Raw genomic sequence first — 20290 nt, 5'->3', positions numbered from 1 at the left:
GGGGAGGGGCGGGGCCAAGACATCGGTCGCTCGGCGCTCCTCTAGGCATCTGGTCGCGATCAGTCGAGCTGCGAGCGATCGATGCTCCTCACGCAAGCTGACCGCTGAGAGCCGCCGCGCTGCGACCAAGCGGAACAAGTTGTCGCCAGCCCCGGGTCAACTTGACCCCGTCCAAACGCTGGAGAGGTTAGTTTGAGCTACTCGAAAACACAGGCCGGGCAGGTTCCTTAGAAATACAGCGGCTGGGCTGGGAGAGAGCTCCAGTGCAGCCGTCGCGCTAAAGATCTGTGGGAAAGGAGGGCTTTGCGCATGCGCCGTGGAAATGCCCGAATCCGCGAACACCGTTTGCGTGGCCGCCCTCCAGCTTTCCGCGCGCTGTGGGCCCATTGGGGAAATTCCCGGCTTGCGCAGCGTGCGTCCGGGCGGGGGGTGGGGGGGTCGTTTTGCGCGTGCGCGAGGCCAGCACCGCCCCAGCTTGCGTGCGCCTGCGCCGTCCTGAGGTGTCGCGGTGAAACGTACGCTCTGCCGCCTGTAGTTACGGGCGTGTTCGTGGCCACAGGTCTCGCCTTCGCCTGCTCCAGTGCTGGAACGATTGTTCCATCGGGCCTCGCATACCGAGCTCCCAGCAGTACAGCCCTAGGAAGACGCCGGGGAGGGGGGGGATTGGTGTGGGCTACACGCACCTGGCCGCGTCCCGGGCCCCTCCGCCCCAAGGACAGGTGCCTGTCAACCGATAGGAAGTCACTGAGCACTGGTGTCGCTTTGCCACACTCGTGATCCAGCAGAGTGAGTCACCGTGCCCAAAAGTATTAGGTGGCAGGAGGTGGTCAGGAGTTGGAGCCACGCCACGGGCACAGTACCTGCGTTGTCCAGACCTCGATGCAGTAGTTACAGAGCCCTTGTGCATGTGGAATCCTCCTGCAGTGAGACTGAAGACGTTACTCAGCCGTGTGCCCAGACTGCTCCCAGGAGGCCAGGTAGAGGCCGAGGTGTCCTGGAAGCCTCCACGGGAAGAAGCTTTTCTGTGACCCGCTTGCTGTCGCTGGCTGCAATGTGCAGCCAGCTCGAGACCCTCTAGTGATCGTGGTGGGTTCTCCAGAAGCCCTGTCACCAGCCTGCTTAAACACCACACGGAGAGGTGCTTAAAGGAGCTGATTTCTGGGCTGCGGATGTAGCTCAGTGATGCTGCGCCTGCACTGGAAGCACAAGGTCCTGAGTTCAATCCCCAGTACCGAAAAAAATAAAAAGACGATAACTAAAGAGGAGCTTCCTAGAAGGCTGAATCATAGCCACCAGGAGCCCATTTGGGCTATGTTCTAACAGCAAACTAAAAGCTAAGTTGCATAGTGGACCCTGGATGGTGAATTCAGGAAGTCAGGACCTGGCCTGTTTGGGCTGTTCTGTGACTTGACTCCTTTGTGGTTAATCCCACAAGAAGCTCTCAGACTGACTTGTAAAGCCAAGATAGAACCACTCAGCTCATGCAGTCTTTTCCTGACTCCCATTTCCAAACAGGATCATTTTGTATACCAATAAACACACCTTTATATAAGGAGCTTCTAGGGATCGCTGACTTACTCTACTGAGAAGAGTCTTACACAGCTCCTAACCTTTCCCTGAGCGCTGTCCCATGTCACAAGGCCAGTGCCCATGACACCTGAAGGCCAGTTTGCAAAGGCAGAACACAGGTCCACTCAGGCTACTTTGGTGCCTGGCACTCCCACCCCTTCAAAAGGAAACGTTCTCTGACCAAAAAGAATTCTCGTAAGACCAAGTTCTGGGAGAGCACCTTATAAAGTGAGGGTACAGGCCCATCAGGCTTTCTCCTATGGCCTCTACTTGAGTGACTGTAGGTCATTTTGCCTGGAGTGACCCCAGGTTTTTATTTGTCCAGGCATTTGTATTAATAATATCCTGGTTTAAATGATAAGTTATATAGTTAGTCCACTCATACCTGACCATTTATACACCTCACAATAAACCCCATTATGTGGAGCTCTAGGGAACCAATCGAAAGGGCGGTCTCTGGTACACTGAAGCACTGTTTTTTCCCCATCTTGACTCTGTCCTCTGGAAGATGAGTTAATATAGCCTTCTACAAAAGGCAATTCAGTGAGGAGTTTCAGGAAGCCAGTCAACAAAGCCAGACCACAAGCTGCTCAAACTGGTCCCTCCCTGTGGAAACTGCTCCATGGAACTGTCAAGAAGCCATTTGGTTGGATCAGGATGTGGGTAGGTTTCGTAAAGCCTGGGTGTGAGGCCATTTGGAAGGCAGTTCCATGGAGCCCCTACCTCATCCTGGCTGGAGGACCAGCTCAAGTAGTTGCTTGTGGGAAGGCTGGTTCTTCCAGCCCACGTGAGGGTAACTGTATGAAAGATTATTCATAGAGCCAACAAGTAAATGTTCCCACAGCTTATCCTCCAAGGCCCCTGATGGCTGACAGGAGTGCCCATGGGCTGCTTCCTGGAGAGATGATGGACACAACAAATAGAACACTTGCTGTCCTTTCTCTATTATTAAAAAACCCTGGAAGATTGATTTGTAAAACTTAAGGCAAAATCCAGGTTCACCTGCCCTTCAGGTAAGCCCTGGGCTATAAGGAAGCAAGATGTTTAAACAGGTCACAGGGCACTGTGGAAGTATGTTTTGTATAACCAGTTGGGGCTCCTTGCCCAAAGTCTGTCTGAGGTGGCAGCTGTTTAAAAGATAAAATTATGAGAGGTCTAGGAACTTGGGGACAGGCCACAGGACTGACAAGGCCAGCTGCTGCCAGTTACTTCATGCAAGGCCCTGTAGGAGCTCTGTGTTTTAAGACCAGTCCTGAGGCCCATCAGGAGGCCTTTTCAAGTAGCCACAGAGGCGATCTGAAAGCATTTTGAAAACTAGAACTTGTACCCTTGGCCTGAAGTTCCCATTCAGGGTCAGCTGTATTAGGGATTCACTGAAGAAATCTACATTAAAAAAAATTACTCAGGCCGTTTCATGTGGCCAGGGGGAGGCCACTCTCAGAGTGCTGTTTCCCATGGTCTACAACATGAAGTCCTCTCCCCGGTCAGTTTGCAAGGAGCACACAGACTACCTTAGGAGACCAGTGTCTGAAGACCAAACCAACGGCCATCCTGGGAGGTAGGGAACAAAACATATGAGGCTACCTTGGGAAGCTGGCTTTGTGTGGCCTATATGGCTTTATAAGGTCACCCTGGGATGCCAGTATGCAAAGTCCGTAGTCCGCAGCCCAGGAAACTAGTGTCTAGCCCACGTGAAACCCTGTAGGACACCATTTTACAGTACCTGTAACAGATCATTTTCCAAAGCTGGTCATAAGCTACCATGTTCAGAGTAAAACAGGCGGCCCTCTGGGAGGCTGTTTATGGCCTTTTATGAGCAACCAGGATATGAGGCCTCTGAAGTCTGGGTGCTCATGATGAAACTTCTCCAGATTGCTTTAGAAGACTCACATAGGACACCTGAGATGAACCCTGGGTTGCCCAGGGGAGGCCGGAGTCCCACCCGCTGTCTTGTTCAGGCCAGTGGATAGAACCATACTGGGAGGTTGGCCTTGAAACTATCCGGGAAGGCTGTTTTCAAGGCCAACACAAAACTCATGAGCCTTCTAGGACATTGGCAATAGGAACCATCCTGGCAGGTGGGGGCCGACCACAAGGGCTGTCTGATTCTCCCACCCATCTGAGCGGACTGGGAAGGATGTCCAGCGTGAGCCCAGGATGGAGCAATGCCAACAGATACTAGGTCCAAAACCTGGTGCAGCCTCACCTCCGAAGCCAGAGTTGTAGGTAGACACTGCCACACTGTAGTTTTGAACAGATTGCTTACTTAGCCTCTTGACTTAGATACTTCCTATGTTGGCTAGAATAAAATGCTTGACACTCACAGCTTAAGGAGGGTAGGTTTATTTTGGCCACGCTGTGTAGTTTTGAACAGATTGCTTACTTAACCTCTTGTCTTAGACACTTTTCTTTGTTGTGGGTATAAAATCCTGGACACCCACAGCTTGGGGAGGAGAGGTTTATTTTGGCTCACAGTTTGTAGAGTCTCAATCTGTGGTCTTCTAGCTCCAGGGCAGAAGAGGCACAGGGGCAAGGCAGAGGAGGGCTGCTAGTGGTGTGTCCAGGAAGCAGTAGGAGGAGCTGGAGAGGGAGATCCCTTTTCTGGGTTTTGCCAACCTGCCTCTTCCACCCCGACCCACCTCTGACAGCAAGTGAGTTATACTGCCCAGTCCGGTCACCTTCCAAAGCCCCACCAGGAAGCGCTGTAATGCCCCCCAAACCACCTATCGGAGGATCTCGAGGGGCGAGTTAGATGGACACACCACACACGAAAGGAGCCAAGATTGACCGGAACTCAAGCCCTCTGGGGACTCGGGATTGACCCCGGAGCTTTGCACAAGTCACTTCTTTCTTTTCTTGGTTTTTGTTTCCTCCTCAGCAAAATAGAAGTCTGGGAAAACCCAGCTCCATCCGAGCACAGTACTGGGGAGAAGAGCGGGGTGTGGTGCCTGCAATCCCACCACTCTGGGAGGCTGAGGCGAGACGATCAAGTTGGAGCCCAGCCTGGGCAATTTAGCGGCTTAGCAAGACGCTGCTTAAAAATTTAAAAATGGCTGGGGATGTAGCTTATTGCCAAGGCCCTGGGATGTAGCTCATTTCAATCCCAAGCACCACCACCACCACGTATATATATGTAAAGAATATATATTCCCAATATTGGGAAGCCCTGATGCAGGCTGAAGAACTAAGAGCAATTCTGAGTTATTGCCATTACTTTAGGACAGGCCTGGGAAAAGGAGCTGCAAAATGACAGGTGAGAAGGCTGTGTCTCCTCTTACTGTGGAGTGAGCCCATGTTCTCTCGAGACTGGGTAGTCGTTCCTTCCTCACAGGCTTCCCTTGTGAGCTCACCCCAGTCCCCAGTCCTTCGAGTGCTTGTTCCTGATCCCTCGTCCATACAGTCAGATCTGGGAGCCATGCTGGTTGAGTTTACAGTCTCAGCCCTGCCACTTGACTAGCCGAACTGCTTTGGGGAGGGTATTCCTCTCTCTGCCTGCGGTTCCTGGTCTGAATTGGGGGTGGTGATACTTTCCAAGCTTCTGAGGAGTGCTGGATCAAGTTCTCCCAGTATCCCTGGTCTACAGTGACTCACCGTGAGGGCTCAATGCAGCAGTGCACATCGCTCTCAGGACTCTGCCTGCTGTTGCTTCCCATGTCAGGGGTGGAAGGCAGGGAGCTAAAGTGGGCCCGGGGTCAGGGATGGGGATGTGGAGGCCGCCCTCACAGACCTCGCTCTGCTGTGGGCCTGCTTCCCGCCTGCTACAGCTCTGTGATGCGCCCTGGAGCTCTCCTGTTCTTCCGGGAGTCACCATCTGTGTCCGGGGAGCTGTGGCCTCCGAGAAGCTGCTGGATTGGAGACCTGGTCCCCAGGGCAGCCTCGCTGTGAGGTGGGGACCTCTGGGTGGTGCTCGGCTCCTGGGCACTGTTGTCCCGTGGTGGAGTCCCCGTCATGAATTCATAGATTAATGGATTACAGAGGGAGTTATCCCCAGTGGGCCTGTTGGAAAAGCCAGTTTGGCCAGTCTGGCTGTCTTTTCCACCAGCAGGAAGTCCCCGCCCAGGTTCCCTGCCTTGCTCTGAGGCTCCCTAGACTGCACAACCACGAGCTAACGAGAGCTGTTCTTCTTGGATTACTCATTCTGTGGTGTTCGGTCACAGCGACCGTGTCTGTGACATCCGGGTGGGTGTTAGTTGGACCTCCTGCCGCGCAACAGCACAGACGCAGTGGCTCCTCACTTGCTGTTGCCTCTCGGCCTCCTCAGGTCTCTGCCACACGGGCCTGTCCTGCACACTGAGCATCCACACGGAGCACAAGCCAAGCAGGCAGAGAGCCTCCCCGCCCGGTGCCAGTTTCTGACCCGGGTGACCCAGTCATGCAAGAGGCGTCCCGTCCCTGTCACCCTCTGCTCTCTCTGCAGCTGCTGTATCACGCCACCACAAGCACCGGGCTGTGAGCCGCACTGATTTTTACCTTACAGATCGGTAGATAGAAGTTTAATGTGGGTCTCACTGGGCTAAAGTCCTGGTCTCAGCAGGGCTGTGTTCCTTTTTGGAGGCCTGAGGGGAGAATCCATTTCTTTGATTTTTCTCAGCTTCTACAGATTGCTGGCATTCCTCTCAGCTTGTGTCCACCTCCTGTCCTCAGAGCTATCAGAGGGGCATAGCTCTGACCTTTCTAGGAAAGTCAACATGTCCTCTCCAGGCCAACTTCAGCTGGCGGCAATTCTTTTAAGGCCTCATGTATTGGATGGGGCCCTTCAAAGGATGCAAAACAGTCTTCCCATCTCCAGGTCCTTATTCTCAACACTGGTGCAGAGGCCTTTTGCCATGTTAGGTGACATAGTCACAGCTTCTAGGGACTGGGATATGGACATTGGTGAGGAGCCATTATGAGAAAGAACAGGAAAGATAGAAGTTCCTGGATTAGGCAGGCTAGCTTACAACAGGCATCAGCACTTTCGAGGCTGAACACATCTGCCCTGCTTGGGGGGCCTGTCCAGGCTTCCCCTCCCCGGATGCCAGTTTCCTGTCATCGTGTGGCTCTGGAATCCCCAGGAGTCTCAGAGTCCTTCAGCTGTGGCCAGTGGGTGGGTCAGCGAATTGCAGGTGAGCCCAGGAAATAGCCTGTGTGCCTGGAAGAAGAGAATTTTGTGAGGACAGAGCAAGGGTTGGCAAGCTCCATCTGGCCCACCACCTACTCTTATGAATAAAGTTTTATTGGAACACAGCCACACCCATTGGTTCGTGTGTGGTGCATGGCCACCTTCATGCTGAGCGACGGAGCTGTGGTAGCCATGACTGTGACCTGTAGAGCCTGAAATGTTCCATAACTAGCTCTTCACCAACTCCCAGCATAAAGCATTCTCTGCAAAAAGCACGATGGACCCGATCAGCAGCATCACATGAGATAGAAGAGGTGTCTTGCTCTGTTGTGTTACTAGAGAGAAGGGGTTTATTGTCTCACAGTTCTGGTGGCTGCAAAGCCCAAACAGCATGGCACCAGCATGTAGTGAGGGCCCCCAGCTACACTGCGCCATGCTGGAGGCGTGGGAGGGACAGCAGGGGCCGGTGAGGAGGCCAGACCGCTCTCGGGGTAACTGCCCTCTGCTGCAGCGTGGCCTTCGCCCCTCCTCACAGTGGCACCGGTGACCCGCTCACTTCCCACCAGGTCCCGCCTCCTCAAGCTTCCGCCGTTTCTCAGCACGGCTACCTTTGGGACCGAGCTTCCAGCACTTGAAGCTTTGGGGGACGGACCACCTCCACCCCACAGCAGACGTCCCAGCTGTCGGCATGAGACCCGCAGCGTGAGGCAGGTGTGAGACCGTGACTGTGTGAGCGGTAATTCCCTTCACGTGATGGCCACAGCTGCCATCCGTTCGCAGCGCCCGGCTAAAGCCACCAAAGGCCCCAGCTGTGCTGCTCCTCCTTTCTGGTCAGGTTTGAGGTAGTCCCAGGTATCTTCTGAGTCAGTCAGCTCTGTCCTTGCAGCAAGTACTTGACATGCGTCAAGTTTGAAAGAGGAAAGATTCACCTTGGCTCCTGGTTCACAAGGTTTCAGTCCAGGGCTGCCCGGCCCCTTCTCTGAGCCTGTAGCAAGGTGGGGGTGGCAAAGGAGGCCGCTGCACCCTGCCTCACGGTGAGCAGGAAGCGGGGCTGGGGTCCCTGGGCCCCTTTGGGGCGCTCCCCGCAATGAGCTGCCATCCCCCGCCCCGCCTCCTGATGGTCGAGCAAGGGGCCTTTGGGGACCTGATTCAGACCGTGGCACCTCCTGAGAAGTTGTCCCGTCAGTCACCTCCTACGCGGAGCGCCTGCCTTTGTGCTGTGGGGCGGGGGCAGGAGAAGGGTGCCGGCCTGGACCAGCTCAGTCTGGCACTGGAGAGCCAACCGGCAGGGAGCTGTTTGTACTTGTGTCCCATGACAAGTGCTGTCAGAGAGCCCCAAGGGCCCAGGAGCACAGAGCACTGTGGAGAATGCCACAAAGCTCCACACAGGCCATCATTAAGATGGGCCTGAATGGTTGGGTAGGAGTTTGCCAGGCAGCGGAGGGATGTTGGAGGCATTCCAGACAAGGACAGTACACATTCTGCTCTGAGACACCTGTCCAGAGCTCACCGGAAGCCGGGCGCTGTGCTGGGCCCCATGCTCATGGAGCGAGTGCCCCTCAGAGATGACCCGGAGCGCACGGCAGGCAGGCAGGCGGCTCTGTGCGTGGCCTCACTCTGGTGTGTCCCTCTCAGGTGCTGTCTGACTGAGCTGCCTGGGCCACATGGCGGAAGGTCCCCGGGGGCCTGGAGATGCCCTCTGGGAGGCCCTCCTGGCGCTCCTGCCGCCCATGAGGGAGGAGCTGAAGCTGGACGTCGGCGAGAAGGTGGACAGAGGCGCAGCGCTGCTGGTGCAGCAGGCGGTGGAGCTGTTCCTTGGGGGCCGGCAGGCCGAGTGCCTGCAGGCCAGCGAGGCCATGCTGGACTACACCTGGGAGAAGCTCAACGCCGGGCCATGGCAGGCCGTGGACAGGGCCTGGCGGCAGGTGTATGCCCTTGGGTGCCTCCTGAAGACACTGTGCCTGTGCCAGCCGCCCCGGGAGGCCACCGCTGTGGCTGCAGCTCTGCGAGTGTGTGACATGGGCCTGCTGATGGGTGCAGCCATCCTCGGGGACGTCCTCGTCAGGGTCGCGGCTGTCCTGCAGGCGCACTTGGTGGCTGAGAAGAGGCCTGACCGAAGTCCGCGCCGGGAGCTGCCCAGCACAAAGGTACCTGGGGAGCGCCAGCGCCTGCGCCCGCACTGAGTGGCCTGCAGCCCCTACTCCTGGAGCTGTCAGGTGCCTTTGCCCCTGGGGCGAGGCCCCATGGTGCGCAGCCCTGCTGGCTGGAAGCAGCCTCCACTGAGGTGGCGAGTGCAGAAGCTGGGTCCTTATTGCCAAAATTGTTTTCCTACTTTCCACAAAAGTAGTGGTGTCTTAGGAGCAGGAGGGTGTGAGCTCCGGCGTCCCCGGCGAGGCAGGGTCCGTCCGGGGCCCTTGTGGCAGAGGCAGCCTGCCCTTGGCCGGCTTCGCCCAGCCTCACTTCCCCTCCTGCGCCCATGAGTGGAGCACAGGGGAGAATCTGCCCAGAGCTTCCTGCTGTGCGCTCCGTGTGGGGTTGCTGGTGTTCGTGTGGCGTCCTGGTTACTTTCTCGTTGCTGGGGCAAAATACCTGACAGCCACAAGCTAAAGGAGGAAAGGCTTGTTTTAGCTCAGTCTGTAGAGGTCTCAGTCCATAGTGGACTCGTTCCGTAGCGAGGAGGAAAAGTTCATCGCATGACAGGCAGAGAGCAGCACAATCCCTTTTGTCCCTTTTTACCCCACCCAGGCTATGAGCCTTTTGGCTGGTGCCACCCACACCCAGGGTGTTTCTCTTCAGTAAGTCCATCAACCCCAGCCAGAAACACACTGACCCGATCAGAGGGCCACTCCAGGACCACAGCCGTGACCCAGCCCCACCTGTGACATGTGGGGCTCGGGTATTAGGTAGAAGCACAACGCATGCCTGTGCCCAAGAGGCCCCTCTAGGCCCCAAGCACAGTGAGCCGAGCCGGGGAGGCTCCAGGGCCCGGGGCTGACAGGCTCCCCCTCCCCGAGAGCCAGCTCCTGCCTGAGCCTTGGTTTCTTGTCGGTGAAGTGGAAGTTAGATGCCTGGAAGGAAAGACTAAGGCCATGCTGCACACTGCGCGAGGAGTTACAGAGCGTTTCTGACCGACTTCTCCATGCTCTCCTGTGTTTTTAGAGTCTTCTACTGTGAGTATTAATTTTATATGAGGAAAATCCAGATGGATGTCAGGAAACACATACTCGTGTCACAAGAGGAGACCCCAGAGGGGGAGAGATGGAGAGAGACTGGTCCTGCCCTCCGAGGAGAGGCTGGGTCAGGAGGAGGAGCAGCGCCCCGGGTTGCAGGCCAGGACCCGGAGCAGAGGGCTCTCGGGCACCCAGGAAACACCCCACGCAGCTGTAGCTAAAAGGCAGGGAGAGAAGCACAGGAGAGTGAGGCGGCCGCTCTCGGACGGGGACAGGGCTGAGGGTGGCCCAGCGTGCGGCGTGTGGCGGGGTGTGGCGGCTGGCACTGGAGAGGGCAGGACAGAGCTGCGGGTCAGGGGACAGAGCGTCCCCCTTGGCGCGGGTTGTGGCCTGCGCCCTTCCAAGTGTGTCCTCGCGCCCACAGTGGCCCTGCACGGGCAGTGTCTGCCCCCAGGACGTGAGTGTGGCTTGGCTGGGGGCTCCTTCCTACCCCCGCCCGTCTGTGACTCAGGCAGGCATCTCGCCTCGGCCTGGCCTCGCTGCACCTCCCCAGGCCGTCACCCTGCACGGTGGCTGCTGCTCGGCCCTGAGCTGCGAGCGAGGCGAGGCGGGTGGGCCAGGCCAGGGTGTGGCGCAGGGCGGCCCCGCCTCCCCCGCTCACTTCCCGTCCCGCTGAGGCTGTGCGGGCGCGCGCGTTTCCCCTCGGTCGGGCTGGTCTTGGAGGCTCTGTCCAGGGAGTGTGTGCATGGCAAAGCTGCTTCAGAAGGCTGTGCCCTCAGAGAGACCAGGGAGGGGCCACGTGCCAGTCAGCCCTGGGCACCGTGTGTGATTTTGTCTCCCAAAGTTCGAAGACCGAGGAGACAGAGGCCCAGGGTGGCGAGCAGCTGGCTCGGGCCCCCGCTGGAAGGTGTTCACCAGAGCCCAATGCGGGCGTTGTAAGAGACTGCAAGGACCATGGCAGTGTGGAATCTGCTCTAGAGAAGGGACTGGTGCCAGCCGCAGGGTTGTCATCGTTGTGACTGTGACATCCAGCAGGTGTGGGAGGTGGGAGAGGAGACGCCGGAGAGGAACACCGTATTTAACAGTGATCCGGGGCACTGAAGTCTCCTGCATGGCAGTTTCCGTGACAGCGATGTTACTGTTACAACTGAACAAACATTATTCATAGAATGGAAAGAAAACAGGACCTTGATCTCATGAGAGAAAATAGTAGAGTAATAATAACGAACGCTGTGTTACCAATGACACCTGAGCCATCCTACCAGCGATGCCAGGTTTTGAATTTGAGTCAGTCACCCTCTTGTTTCATTTCCATTTCAAACAGAGAGCGAGGTATGACCACATTTCTGCTCCAGATGTGCAGTTGGAAAGAGCCGTGCCCCGGCTCCACCGTCCCTCCCTCCAGCACTTCCGGAAGCACTTTCTGCTTCCCGGGAGGCCTGTGGTCTTGGAGGGTGTGGCTGACCACTGGCCCTGCATGAGGAAGTGGAGGTGAGTGGTTACCGCAGGGCCGAGAGCTCCCTCTCCCACCTCCATCCCCAGGGCATCTGAACTCCTCCTCCTCCTGCCACCCACAGACACTTTGCTGCCAGCAGGTCGACTGCCTAGGGGTTAAACCAGAATTGAACATGAGGTGGTCTAATGCATGCCAGAGGGTCTAAGAGTCTTAGCTTCCATGGCTGCTTGGAGTGGCAGTCTTGGGGAGAGGCTATGGGAAATGTTGTAGGATCTTGGAAATTCCCTGGCCCTTTCCTGGGGCCCTGAGGCAAAGCTGGAAGAGTGGAGAGTGGAGGGAGGTCAGGCCAGGCGGGGGAGCCGCTGTGCATGCATTTGGCGTGAGGAGGTTCGGGTCCTGCACACCTGTGGGCTCCGTGTCCTCGGATTCCACCCGTGCAGATCCTCGAGGGACGCAGAGCCACGCTGTAGAACACCGTTCGCATGTGTTCGCATGTGTCGGTATCCTAAGTGGGCAGGAGGTACCCTAAGGCATGCGAGAGGGTACTCAAGAGGATGTGCACACTACTGCGTGTGTGATAATGGGGATTGAACCCAGGGCCTTCCCACTGAACCGCATCGCATCATCAGGCTGGCCTTGAACTCACTGTGTAGCCCAAGCTGACCTTGAGGTCACAGTGATCCTCCTGCTCAGCCTCTGAGCACTGGGATTACAGGTGTGTGCCACCACGCCCAGTTATTTTTTATTTTGAGGCAGAGTCCTGCTAAGTCACTGAGTTGCTTAGGCAGGGCTCGAACTTGTGATCCTCCTGCCTCAGCCTCCCAGAGTGCTGGGATTTTAAGTGTGCACCACCCTGCTCAGCTACTGTTGTACTATTTTTTTATCCCCCGCATTGGCATCTCCAGGAGCCAGTTCTGGAACCCAGCCTCCGAGGCTGCTGAGGGATAGGAGGCCTGGGAGGGAGGTGGGTGGCTGTTTAGGGTTCTGCAAGGGCAGCTGCCTGCGGAGGTCAAAGGAGGAGGGGTGGTGACCGCAGGCGCCGTGGCGGAAATGCATCCTGGGTTTGCCAGGTGCCAGCTCAGGCACTGGCCACATGTGACCTCTTTTGACCCTCCCGGTTCCCTGGGGCAGGCCCGCATCTGTCCCTCCTGCAGACAGAAAGCAGGACTCAGAGAGGCCCCTGGTTGCACCTGGAGGCCCAGGGTCCAGAGCCCGGGCCCTTGGCTACCCCACATCCTGCGGCCGTTGTTCAGATCTCAGCCAATGGACAGGATGAGCACAGAGAGAGAGGACCGGCGGGCGGGGAAGCCGAGTGGCTGGCGCAGGTGTCCTGAGACTGCAGTGCTGCACGCTGCTGTGCACTGGCCCTGGGGCCTTGGCCTCTGCACCCACATGACCCTCTGCACTGTGGCTGAGGCTTGTGACAGCCCACTCCACGTGTGGGCAGCGGACGTCAGCAGGACGCCCACGTGACGGTCACGTGCTCCTGGGTTTCTCGCAGCGTGGAATACGTCCGGGAGATCGCTGGCTGCCGCACTGTCCCCGTGGAGGTTGGGTCCAGGTACACGGATGAGGACTGGTCACAGACCCTTATGACTGTCAGCGAGTTCATCAGCAAGTACATCGAGAGTGAGGTGAGGGGTCCGGCTCCTTCCCGTCCCGGTGCAGAGCAGGGCTGGGCGCTGCGTGGCTTCGGCAGGGCAGGGGGCCTGGCGTCCGTAGGCCACCAGCAAGGCACCAGGGCCTCCTTTCAGGTCCCTGTTTTTGGTTCAGTTCAGTGATTTTTGGCATAGTCGTAGGATTGTGCATCCGTCACAGTCACCTAATTCCATGACATTGGCCTTGCCCCCAAAGACTCCCCACCCGGTAGTCAGCATTCCCGCCTCCCCCCCGCCCCCAGGAGGCTGCACCCCTGCTTCTGCCCATCAGTGTTGGCCAGCACCGCTTTCCCGGACAGGGAGTCGCGGGGCCCAAGGCCTCTGGCAGCTTCTGCTGCTGCAGCCTCCGCTTTCACACCTCTGCCCTCCGAAGACGCACTCACAGCCTGGCCTCTGGGCCACTCCCTGCCCCTCAGCTGCCCACAGGCTCCCATCCCCTGCAGCCTGGCCAAGGAGGCCTTCACCATCACAGCTGCCGGGAAGGAACACCAGCAGCCGAAAGCCAGGCTGCCCTGCTGCACCGGCCCTGGCCCTGGCCCTGCTGGCCACGTGGCCTCGGCTGCTTCCTTCCTCCGCATCCCCACAGCCCTGAGCTCTGGCCACTGGGGCTGTGTTGGCCTGGTTGGCCAGAGGCTGCTGATGCCTGATGCACCCCGACCATCCCCAGGAGGTGGACATGGCCTCGCCCGTGGTCTCAGCAGTGTCTGCTGCTGAGGAGGCTGCAGGGGGGTGGGGAAGCTCTGGGATCTACAGGGACCCTCAGCTGTAGGGTGTAGCTGCCTCTGCCCCAGGGCAGTGGGGTGCCAGGTGCTCCAGCTCCCCCTGCCCCCAGGGACCTCGGCCGTCTTCACAGAGCCCGTCAAGCACCTTGGGCAGTGATTGCTGGTAGAATGTAAACCAGTGCAACCACTGTGGGAATCAGTATGAAAACTCCTCAGCAACTCAGAGCCGGGTGTGGTAGTGCAGGCCTGTAGTCCCAGAACTGGGGAGACTGAGGCAGGAGGATCGCCATGAGTTCAAGGCCAGCCTGAACTACACAGTGAGACCCTGTCTTAAAAAAACTAAAAACGGAAATGCCATTCCACCCAGCCATACCTCTCGTAGGGGTTTCCCCAAAGAGTTACAGATGCATGACATGTCAGCAAAGAGAAACGCAGCTTTCTGGCCAGGGCGTAGCTCTTGGTGGAGTGTGTGCTCCATATATGTGAGGCCCTGGGTTCTTCTCACTAGCACCAGGGAGAGAAATAAGGAAATGCCAAGGCAAAACTACCTATCTATATAAAATCCCGTTTACCTTTTACAAAGAGGTGGTCGCCAGGGCCTGGGCGGGTAGCGGAGAGCTGCCCCTATGTGGGTGCGGTTTCGAGGTGGCCAGGGAGAGGGAGCCCTGGACAGACGGTGAGGGCTATGCAGCAGCGGGGATGTGCTAAGCGCCACTGAACTGGACACTGACAAGGGCCAAAATGGTAATTTTAAGTTATGCATATTTTTCCAGACTTGTTAAAAATTATTTTTTTACAATGGAAAAGAAATGTATGCAAAGCGCCTGCATTTGTCACTTGAGGGGGCAGCCCTGGGTGATTCCCTCAGGCGCCGGAGCTGGGAGGGCACAGCAGGACTCTGTCTCCCACCCCTAGCGAGTCCTGCTGGAGGGCGCGGAAGAGGACGGGCCCAGCAAGACCCAACTGGGCTGTGGGGCAGGAATGGGGGCAGCACCAGCTGAGTGGCACCCGCGTGGGGCACGTCTGCCATGCCTAACCAGCCTCTGTGCCCTGCTTCTCTCCTGGGGCAGGCGGGGGACGTTGGGTACCTGGCTCAGCACCAGCTTTTTGACCAGGTGAGTCTGAGACACTTCCCTCCTTCACCCTCCCATCACTCGCCTCCTTTCCAGGGAACGAAGCTGCTCTGAGCCCACTGGCAGCCGGGTGGGCCTCGGTCAGAAATCCAGGTGTGGTGAGAAGGGAGCAGCAGGTCCCGGAGAGCCAGGGTAGCACAGCTCTAGGCCAGCCCCAGAAGGCGAGAGTCCGGGGGCTCCGGGTAGTGCCCGTCCCGAGTCCCAGCACCTGGTACTTGGCCATCTCCTTTCCCCGGCCTGGGCCAGAGACCCCCAACCTGCCTGCTGCCGACTGGGGGAGCTGGGGTGGTGGGGAGGGCAGCCCTGGGACAGGTGCCCCTCATGCTGAGGTGCAGGTGGAGTCAGTGGCCAGCCAGGAGGCCTGTTGAGGGGCAGGAGGTGGGCATCCCCTCTGCAGGGCATCCCCTCTCGCCTTGCCGTTCAGGGGGCCTCAGAGAAGTCAGGCAGCCCGAGCCCTGCATTCTTCAGCACGGCACAGGCGTTTGCTGGGACCTCCGCCTCTAGAAGCTCTGGCTCCCACCAAATTCTTGCCCAGCAAACTCTTGCCGACTTTTCTCCCAGAGGCCCTGTGCTGTGAAGCTTTTGGCTACCATTTTAGGGCTGTCTTCAGCTATTACTCGCATCATGGAGCGTTTATTCTCTCCAGTCTGAATCTTTGGTCAGATTCTGATGATGGGATCCGACGAAGCCAGTCACCTTTCAGAAATCCTGATGATGTCATCAGGAGCCAATCAGAGTTCTGCTCAGCATCCCGCAGGGCCAGGTCTGAGCCAGAAGCAGTAGTGGGATGTGACAGGGAGCCGCAATCCTGCGAATAGCCTGAGGACTCCCTGCAGCACCGGGGACCTCAGACCATGAACTTGAACAGTGCATCAAGCAGCCTTCTCGAGGCCACACTGGCCACATGAGACAGACTCAGAGTCCAGAACAGTGGCATCCAGGCCCACGCTCCCTGCAGGGAGAACTTGGGCCTTCCCAGGTCGCCCCTGGATTCCTGACCAGCAACTGAAAGTGCAGCTGGAAGCGTGGCAATGGGAGGAAGGGGCTTACTCTTCAGAAACACGGGAGGCCCCTGGCCACCCTGTTTTCATTCCTCTCCGCCTTGGAAAATACCAGCAGGCTCAGCTAGGGGCTGGGCCCCTGGATACCTGGCGGTAGCGGCTGAGCCTGCTGGGAAGCGCACACCATGCCTGGCTGGCCTTGGAGAAGTGGGAAGCAGGGATATACGCCATGGGGTGAATAGGCACCCTTATCCAGGGACGGCCGGAAGCTTGGGGCATGGCGTGGGTGCCGGTCTCCAGCTGCAGCTTATCACTCATGTCAGCACTGTGGCTCCCGAGCGCGGCTGGCCTTGTACCACTGCCCTCAGGCCCCTCCTCCCCGAGTCAGGTGGCCCGGGGAGCACAGCCAACTCAGACTGGGGCCCTTCACGTCTTCCCTCATGGCCACGCTGCTGTGAGCAGGGTCCCTGCCGTCCCCAGGAGCGCCTCAGTCTCCCCTCACGTGACTGCTGGGAATACTGGCTGCCTCTGTTTGGGCTCATTTGCTAAGGCCCCGGAAGCCCTTGTCCTGTCGTCTCGCTCGTGGCCTTTGATGACTTGTGAAATTTGTGGCTTGAGATTGTGCTGCTCCAGCTCTGACTGCATGACTCTGCATAATCCCTCTCTCCAGAGCGAATTGAGCACGTTTCCTGGTTTGTTGCCCTTTATAGTTAATTTACTTAAAATATACCAATTGGGGTTTCTTTGGTAAATTTTGGAAAAATCTTCCCCTTTGGAGATCTGCTAAATATCCAATCCCATTTTCTTTTTGTTTTTCTTTAATTTGATCTTTTAAAAACATTTAATTTTTTTTTAGATGAGTAAATCTATACCACATGGAAACAAATACGCAACTAAGATTACAGCTGTCACCTGCTAGTTACATGTTCTTAGTTGTTTTGTAAGTTCTAACCCCGGAAGTCGGGCTGTAGGATGGTGCCGGCTGGGAGCTCCCAGCGCTGCCTGCATTCCTGCCCTCAGATCCCGGAGCTCAAGGGCGACATCAGCATCCCCGACTACTGCTGCCTGGGCAGTGGGGAGGAGGAGGAGATCACCATCAACGCCTGGTTCGGCCCCCCCGGGACGGTGTCCCCACTCCACCAGGACCCCCAGCAGAACTTCCTAGCCCAGGTGGGTGGGAGCCACCGCCAGGACAGGGGCTTCTCCCTTCTCCTGGCCCCGCCAGGTGACCCAGCCACTTTGTCCCCCTTTAAACACCAGGCTCGTAACGTGGAGAAACAAAAACCACTGGAGGGATGTGGACAGAAATGAAAACAAAATAGCAGCAGGTCCCAGGGGGCCTCCCTGCTGGGGCTGCTCCGGATGTGGCTCATCCTGGGCTCCCTGCAGAGGGAACCACAGTGAGCTGCCACTGCCACACTGCCACCGTCCAGCCGTCCACGGCCACCTCCCAGGAACACAGGCTGGGCGGCCCCTCAGGCACCGGGAGAGGAGTGCATGCCTGTAGTGACTGGGGCGCAGCTGCCCTGTTCTTCTCAGGCAGGCAGAGAGGCTCCGTGGATGGGCACTCTTGGTGCCCGCCAGGCCGGTCCAAAGAGGCCACTCAGTAGGTCGAGCACCAGGTCTCTGCCCAGTGCGACTCCAGCTGTCCCCTTGCAGCTTTGCGAACTTGAACACTTCATTTCACCTCTCTGCCTCAGTTTCCTCACCAGAAAAATAGGGGTGACAAGGAAGCACCCCTGAGAGCTGTGAGGGTTACGCGAGGTAACACAGTTGCCTGGTACAGACCTGCAGCCCTATGCTGGGCAGCAGGAATGAAGTGGAATCCAGGCACGTGTGTGGCCGCAGTGCGAACCAGGCCCAGGGAGCGGCATGTGGGAGGCAGGAGGCCACGGAGCGGCAGCCCTGAAGGTGTCTCTCCCCAGGTGATGGGGAGGAAGTACATCCGGCTGTACTCGCCGCAGGACTCGGAGGCCCTGTACCCTCACGAGACGAACCTGCTTCACAACACCAGCCAGGTGAGCGTGTGGAGCCCGGCTGCAGGGCCCTCTTCCCCGTCCCCACTGTCCCTGGAGACCCACAGCGGCTTCTTTTGCTTTCTTCAGGTTGACGTGGAGAACCCCAACCTGGAGAAGTTCCCCAAATTTGCTGAGGCCCCCTTCATGTCGTGCATCCTGGCTCCTGGAGAGATCCTGTTCATCCCGGTTAAACACTGGCATTATGTGCGGGCTCTGGATTTGAGCTTCTCAGTCAGCTTCTGGTGGTCCTAGCCAGAAGAGTGGGGAGGGCCTGGAAACACCCACAGTGCACTCACTGCAGCCTGCGATTAAGGATGACAGGCCCAGGAGGTGGCCAGGGCACGGACGCCTCACTGTCCAGGGCAGTCCAGGTGCAAGGGGGCGTGCAGGACCAGCAGCCCGCTCTGGGCCAGGCGCCTGTGGCCAAGCAAGGCAGGGAGGAGCCGGGACCCTGGCACGCAGCCCACCAGAGGTTGGACACCCCGAAGCTGGTGAGGGGGCAGCAGTTGGAAAATGCAGGCACTGAGTGCACCCACTGGGCTCCAACCTTTTCTGTCGCTGACCTGACCCAGTCCCCTCCCTGCAGTGTCTGTGTCTCTTCTGGAAGCAGGGGCAGTGCTGTCCTCATGTGCCATGTGCCTGTGAGCAGCAGAGCTGCTGTCACCATCCCACTATCCCAGTTACAAAGAGCACTTTGTATTTTCACTTTCTTATCACTGCCCCCGCCCCCGCCCACCTGGCCTGCAGGCTCAGGAGAGGCAAGCGCAGCCCTGGGGCAGGAGGATGGGGCTTATTGCCTACAGCAGAGGGAGGTTATGGGCTCCCCTGGGCGCCCGCACCCAGCATCAGCCCTCCCTGCACCTGGAGCTTCCTCCTGCCCTTCCTGTTCCTGTCCAGAGGGCGTACCTACTCCAGGGGGGCCTACGCTTCAGGCTGTGTGCAAAGGTTGGTTTGTGTTGGCCTCTGAGTAAAGACAGGAGGTCCGCCCGCCAATGGGCAGGAAAGTTTCTCCCCATGGTCTGGGAGAATCAGTCGGGTGGACATTTCTCAGAAGTGCCTGGGTATTGACACCCTGGCATGCACCAAGTGACCATGAAATAAAGAGGAATTCATTCCAGAACAATCACAGTAGGAGAAATCAAAGCCAAAAGCCCCTACAAATTACTTTATGGAAACTTTATTGTCTTTAAAAACTTCATATAAATATGATAAAATGTTAGTCCTTTTCAGTTCTTGGTAGCAATGCATGGGTGTTTTCTTTTTTAAAAAAATCACAACTTACTAATAGACACGCAAGTTAAAACAAAAATGCCTACTAAATTAGCGGTGGGCCCTGTTGGGCAGGGGCTCCTGGTGGGGGAATGTGGCTGGGCACAGGGTCAGCAGGGACCCCAAGAGCCTGGAACATAGCTGCTCCCAGGACACGGAGGCTGCTCCATGGTGTACCCTGGGATTACCACATCCTGCCGTCACTCGTAGCAGCAGGAGACAGGATGCTAAATCCCACTAAGAAGTGGCCCAGCAGTGCAATGGGATAGGATTAAGCTACTGAACAATTAATTTTTTTAAAGTTGTTTTTCATTTTTATGAAGGGATTCTGTCACACTGGGTGAAGTGCATGGTGTCCTTAATCTTTTTTGTTTTTGTTTTTTTGCATAGATTCTTTTATTGGTACATTTTAGGTATACGATATGTTTACATTTATCATTGGGTGATTGTACTGTACATGATGTAACTTGGTTATTTTTTCCCCATTCTCTGTCCTCCCTTCACCCCCTCCACCCTTCCCTATTTACAAAGACTTTGTTTCCACTATTTCCTTTTCTAATAATTTTTCCTTTCCCCTTCCCCTCCCACTTCCCCTACCCCTCTGGACTTTTTCTTCCTCTTTCAAATTATCAATTATTCGTTTTAATCATTTTAATCCTTATTTACACTTTCAGTTTCTCACACTAGAGAAACTATTCTGTATTTACACGTGTGTCCTATTTATTTCACTTAAGAGTATCGCCTCAATATGCATCCATTTAGCTATAAATGTCTAGTTTCTCGTTCTTTATGGCTGAGTAGTACTCCATTTTATTAAAAAACCACATCTTCTTTATCCAGTTTCTAGTTGATAGGCACTTGGGCTGTTTCCAAGCTTTAGCTATTACAAACCGTGCCACTATAAACATGGGTGCACATATATCGCTGTGGTATGAGTCTTTTAATTCTTTTGGGAATATACCCAGCAGGGGAATAGCTGGGTCAAATGGGACCTCTAGTCCTAGTTCTTTGATCTCCATACTGATTTCCACAGTGGTTGCACCAGTCTACACTCCCACCAGCAATGGAGAAGGGTTCCTTTCTCCCCACACCCCCGCCAGCATTTGTTATTGGTTGATTTCTTGATAGCAGCCATTCTTTCTGGGGTGAGGTGGAATCTCAGTGTTTTTTCATCTGCATCTCTCGAATGACCA

At 56.7% G+C, this 20290-nt stretch overlaps 1 protein-coding gene across 7 annotated transcripts; it reads left to right on the top strand.

The window, feature by feature from the left end:
* The first annotated feature begins 55 nt into the window (after positions 1-55).
* On the top strand, positions 56-19057 carry Kdm8 (lysine demethylase 8 (putative)). Of its 7 annotated transcripts, none has more exons than XR_002386584.2 (8): positions 56-186; positions 8306-8817; positions 11165-11331; positions 12798-12930; positions 14747-14791; positions 16831-16980; positions 17071-17828; positions 17916-18021. XR_002386584.2 is itself a non-coding variant. In XM_004855987.4 (8 exons), exons 2-8 carry the CDS (start codon positions 8335-8337, stop codon positions 18078-18080), a joined length of 1236 nt encoding a protein of 411 aa, XP_004856044.1. In that variant the 5' UTR covers positions 56-186; positions 8306-8334; the 3' UTR covers positions 18081-19057. The 7 variants fall into 7 exon arrangements, 4 of the variants coding, with proteins under 4 accessions (XP_004856044.1, XP_004856046.1, XP_087064970.1 ...); XR_002386583.2 differs by having other exon boundaries at positions 14592-14791; XR_002386582.2 differs by having other exon boundaries at positions 14592-14791; positions 17736-17828; positions 17916-18007.
* Positions 19058-20290: the final 1233 nt, after the last annotated feature.

The sequence above is a fragment of the Heterocephalus glaber genome, unplaced genomic scaffold (assembly GCF_053883595.1).
Source record: "Heterocephalus glaber isolate CG9 unplaced genomic scaffold, H.glaber_assembly_v1.0 deba00000943, whole genome shotgun sequence".
Classification (NCBI taxonomy): Eukaryota; Metazoa; Chordata; class Mammalia; order Rodentia; family Bathyergidae; genus Heterocephalus; species Heterocephalus glaber.
The sequence above is the reverse complement of the archived record's forward strand: the minus strand, read 5'-3'. Positions and strand labels throughout refer to the sequence as shown.